Source organism: Lupinus angustifolius, chromosome LG06 (assembly GCF_001865875.1).
Source record: "Lupinus angustifolius cultivar Tanjil chromosome LG06, LupAngTanjil_v1.0, whole genome shotgun sequence".
NCBI lineage: Eukaryota > Viridiplantae > Streptophyta > Magnoliopsida > Fabales > Fabaceae > Lupinus > Lupinus angustifolius.
This window is the reverse complement of record NC_032014.1, coordinates 6,982,935-6,988,195: the sequence shown is the minus strand read 5'-3', so window position 1 is coordinate 6,988,195 and position 5,261 is coordinate 6,982,935. Positions and strand designations below refer to the sequence as shown.

The 5,261-nt window shown below is 35.1% G+C and overlaps 1 protein-coding gene across 2 annotated transcripts in view; it reads right to left on the bottom strand.

The window, feature by feature from the left end:
• Positions 381-5,261, bottom strand: part of LOC109349395 (serine/threonine-protein kinase tricorner) — a 7,925-nt gene continuing 3,044 nt past the window's right edge. The window contains exons 5-12 of one of the 2 annotated variants that reach the window (XM_019590179.1): positions 4,440-4,662; positions 4,146-4,310; positions 3,932-4,063; positions 3,585-3,698; positions 2,305-2,355; positions 1,721-1,799; positions 1,165-1,231; positions 381-956 (exon numbers count right to left, since the gene is read on the bottom strand). In XM_019590179.1, the coding sequence (XP_019445724.1) occupies positions 953-956; positions 1,165-1,231; positions 1,721-1,799; positions 2,305-2,355; positions 3,585-3,698; positions 3,932-4,063; positions 4,146-4,310; positions 4,440-4,662 (835 nt within the window). In that variant the 3' untranslated portion in view covers positions 381-952. The remainder of the gene's footprint in view (positions 957-1,164; positions 1,232-1,720; positions 1,800-2,304; positions 2,356-3,584; positions 3,699-3,931; positions 4,064-4,145; positions 4,311-4,439; positions 4,663-5,261) is intronic. The other variant, XM_019590178.1, reaches the window with a different exon arrangement.

The window sequence follows — 5,261 nt, the reverse complement described above, 5'->3', positions numbered from 1 at the left end:
GACATGGTAGATTTTCAATTTTATAATTTTTAAGCAAACTAAAGTAGATTTTCATGTTTTTTTATTTTTGTGTCCCAAAATTCATGCATCTTTCAGGGCAATCACATTTTGCCAAATAATATAAAAAGTTATTTTTTGTTTTTATATTTTTTCTTTTTAATTATATGTTATTTTTAATTGGATGAAACGTAAAAAATAAGGCATATAATCTCCATTATTTATTTATTTTTTATATAATTGGCAATGTGATTGCCCAGTTTGGTGAGAATTTGTTATGATAACTTGTATTACATATTGAAAAACTATACTGCATACACTTAGAGAAAGGTACTAAAAAGTTTTGTCCATTGGAGCTGTATATTTTAATTATGCACGTTAGATATTGTAAAATACAATCTATAGTTATAACAAGTAAACGGTATACTACGTATTACATTCTGGATGTTCAAATATAAAAGCTTACATTTCAGTGTTAAAATTCATCATTAACATTTATTTTTGGGTGTTTACAGAAGAATGCACATTCTAAAAATCAAAGTGATAAGCTGCTGCTTGATGCAGTTTGTGCATGGAAGAATGTCCAAAGGGTGTGACTGCGTATACACGTAAAAAAAATTAGTTTACGAAAACTCGACCAAAAGTTATATGTCAAAAAACATGAAAGCCAAAAAAAATTCGCCACTTCACAGCATAAGTGACTGGATTTTCATGAGGCAAATGGAACCGTGTAAGGACAGCACAGGTTTAACTTCGTCGCAAGATCGTTTAAACGTGCAGAAAGCAGAACTTAGAGCCAGGGTATTAACTCCGCCATGATTCATTGTCTCTGATAATCTTCAAATTCCAAGCATAAAGCATAACAGAATACATGTAAAAGCAAAACAAGGAAGTTTTGATTCAAATTTGTAGATTCTGCTCACTTTCTGGAATGACATTATCTTGCAAATCAATCCTACCTGCATAATCAGAGTGTGTTAAAATAGCATAATGGCAGCTACACAATAAGTGCTCTTCCAGCAATTTTTATTCATCAAAGAATTGTTTCTTCTCTCTGTGGCAGATTAAGAAATTTTTATTTACTGCATCCTTTGGAGCATCAGAAGAAAGATTGTGCACGCCTCAATTTATTTGTGTGCATCAATGGAAGAAGTAGAGTCATTTTACCTAACAAGGAAATCAAGGAAGGAGTGCTTGATGACCCATTTAGTCTGACATCTGCATCTGCAGAAGACTGTTAGTTTATTTGACAAGTGTAAACGAAAGCCATGAAAAGAGAGCATCTCAGACCCAACCACACTCATGTATGACATTGGGATAAATGGAGGATCATTATTTCATTTCATTTGAGACTCCAACTAGATTCAGGTAGTATTTGACTATTTTCACTGTAAAATTTACATGCCAGAAAGGAAAAGAGATTTCTTTGCCTAAATCATTTTCCTTGCTGAAATATTTCCAGAAATTTTATTTCGAGGGTCAATTAGATGTCATATATTTTTGTATAGTTTATGTTGTCCTCTGGTCTATACAGATGCAGCAACAGTGCAATTGTCAATTCCCAAAAAAAAACATGCAATTGGCCAGAGCCACCCCTTTTTCCAATCTTAATTTGTGTATACTTGGCAAAATAGTTTTCTCCTAGGATCTGCTGTCACTCTAATATATCCAAAATCACAAGCACCAGAAGTTGGAGAAGTATCAAGCACCAGAAGTTACATACCTGAACTTTCAAGTGATTTTAAGATGTCTGACTTCTTATAAGTATATCCTATAAAGTTGGTGTCTTTGGATGTCAACATCTGCAAGCATTTCAAAAATGAAAGTAAAATATCATAACATTGTAATTTTGAAGAAATAGTAAATTATCAAAGAAGTTGGAAAAGTTCCAAAGAGAAATAGCAGGAGTGCTAATTAAAAGACCTACTGAACTACATTTTCAAGAACTTGAACACTAAACTACAAAATTTCATTGACATGGTGATAGAGGAAAAACTGGCTTAACCAGACTTTATTAATCCTTTTCCAGCAGAATATACTGTAATGTTTGCCAAAATAACGTTGAAATGTAAATAAGCCTCTAACCAGAAACTTTAATGAACTAACATCTAAATATCATTAAATATATATAGAAAAAATTCAGGGGAGATGAACATAATTAAAAACTTAATAATTCAGTCCAACGAATAGTTGAAGATATATATGTTTGTCCATGCACCTACACATATATGTATGGCATGAACAAAATCAGCATGCAATCTCTGACTGAGGAAGTTGATAATTTACAAGCTAACAACAATTCATTACCTTCCGCCAAGGTCCTACAGTCGCCGTTGTTGTGCATGGTGGGCCATCTAACTGCCAATGGACGAAATCACAAGTTCAGATGTGATTAGAAAGTACGAAAACAGAGTACACAAATCACCTTCAGTGCACAAAATCATCAAGAAACTACAGTTATGTCATGTGACCTCCCAATTAAAATGCAAGGTCCAAATTGTAACACCTCACTTATGTCATGTGACCTCCCAGGCCCATACATATACTGAGCGTGTCACCGGTAACACCCCAGTCCTCGAACTCATGACCTCAGGGATAAATAGTCATTATTCACATGAGTCGCTACCATTAAGTAGCTTAATGGTAGCGACTCATGTGAATAATGACTATTTATCCCTGAGGTCATGGGTTCGAGTCGCGCGAGGCTCCCCTTTGTGGGGAATAAAATACTGCAGGGGGTATTTAAGCTGGTGGATGGCACGCTCAGTGTATTCATGGACCGGGGAGGTTGCATGTCATGACTGGGGTGTTACACAAATAACATTCCAAAACAAACCAAAAATCAACAGCCATAAGATTGGGGAAACAGCTTCTGATAAAAATGAATGAATAATCATTTATAGCAAGCATTTACTTTGCCAATTTGAAAACTTACAAATATCAAGACAATATTTTAAAGAATTGTTGACAACTGTTGTTAGCACCCATTTATATCATCATTGAATTATCCTTAGATATAAAACCATTCATGAACATCCACTTAATAGCTTAAGCATTTAGAAAGGTTGGTCTTAGCATAATATCAGAGCTTCTATGACCATGTCAAGAGTTCAATCCTTGTGGTCTTATGAGTTGAATTTCATCATAAGGCAAACCGTGTTGGAAAGACTCTTAGACCTAATGCTTTAAGGTTTTAGGTCAAGATGTGGTGTCAAACTCACTAATATTATTGTTCCCTTAGCCCACTAATGAAGAAGACTAAACTCACTCTCACCGTTCAAGACTTGGACTGGGCCCACTACTAAATTCATAATAAAGCGAACTGGTCTATTGTCTATCGAGAATTGCCTTCGGCTAGCCATAAATGAAAAGTAGCTGGAACAGTGATTTGCGTTGTGATAAAGATAGGGGGAGAAATCCAACAAGCAGATATAACTAAACTATTTACGATACTATCTAGCACATGATATCAACATTTTAATTCGTTATCGAAACTTACTTTTAGAATTACATGATTTTAGAGCTTGTGAGAAATTATTGCATACAATAAATTTCACTCATTTCCGACACAAACTTTTTTTACTTACATCAGGGAACTTCTCAAAGTTTTGTGTGTCCAAGTCTCCAATGACTGTAGGTTTATAGGCTGCTTCCAATTCATAAAGCATGTCCCACTGAACAGACTTGAACCAAGGATGGTCCTGAAAAATCAAGTACTATGTCAACATTGGACATATGCAGATAAAAAATATCTTGAACCTTCTGAGGTATAGCAGACAACTTCCAAAATTGGTTGACTTTTTGAGGGATTATTGATTTATTAACACAAACCTAGAAATAATGGCTTGAGACTAGGAAACCAAACAAAAAAAGTTTATCCTAATATTTTAATAAAAAAATTTAAAAATGGGGATATATGTACGAGATTTGTTACCTTAATTTCTTCTACTCCCCTAGTTCCTAGTCTTGTGTCAACGTCACACAGTAAGTGACAGATCAGATCCTTTGCTTCAGGTGATATCTTGGGTTCTTCAGGAAATTTCAAGCATGTTTTCCAGTTAACAATCTGACACAACACAGAAACATCAGGTTGTTAGTAATAAATAAAAAGTATGAAGAAAATATAAAATTCAGTCAGCAGATAGTACCTTACGGCAGGCCATCCTTGGATCGTCAGAACAAAAGGGAGGATACCCAATAAGCATCTCGTACATGATTGCCCCAAGAGACCACCAATCACATTCTATTCCATATCCCTTCTTGAGCAAAACTTCAGGTGCCATATAATCAAGAGTTCCAACAGTTGAATATGCCTATCGAAATATAAGTTGTTAACTGTTAAATTTGGAATATAATTTAGTCATTATTCATATACTTCAATTATTTGGTTGTTATACAAACATTACCCACTAAGGAACTTGAAATGGGGGAGAAAGGCATACCAGTGCGCGGCGATTACGTTTCCACTGTTGTAATTGCTCCTTTGGCATCGACCAAGGGGAGACAGAATATCCTTCAGGTTCGCTGGTTGATTCATGACTAGTTAAATCTTCACTTTCCAATAAGATCGATGAATATTTATCATCAAGAGGCTTACATAAGCCAAAGTCTGAAAGCTTCAAATGACCATTTTTATCCAGTATCAGGTTATCCGGTTTTATATCCCTACAAGAAGTAAACATTGGAATGAGCATAACCTGTTTCACTTGAGACTTATTTACTCACGAGAAGTTTTGTAATCTTTCTCTAGAAAGATATTACCCTACAATATTAGGTACCTTGGGCAATCCTTTGGCTTCAGTTAACTTATTATGGTCCTCTGAATAGTCTTCAACATTATTAATGAATAATTCATTGTACCATAATTTTATGCAATCATTTCACAGCAGCATAAAAGTGGTCAACAAGCGACGAGATTCAGCTTATATATATATATATATAGAGAGAGAGAGAGTAAAACATCATTTGGGTCCTTGAAAGATTCACAGCCAACCAACTTAGTCTCTCAAAGTTTTGGCCCACCAACTAAGTCCCTGAGTGATCAAGAAGAACACCAAGTTCGTCCCTGAGATTAACATGGCGTTTCATACGCATCTCTCATGACATCCCAAATGCGTGTCACGCTAGTCTTGGCGGGACTAACTTGGTGCCCATTTTGATCTTTCATGAACTTGTTTGGTGGACCTAAACTTTGAGGGACTATGTTGATTGACCACAAATCATTCAGGGTCCCAAATGACATATATATATATATATATATATAT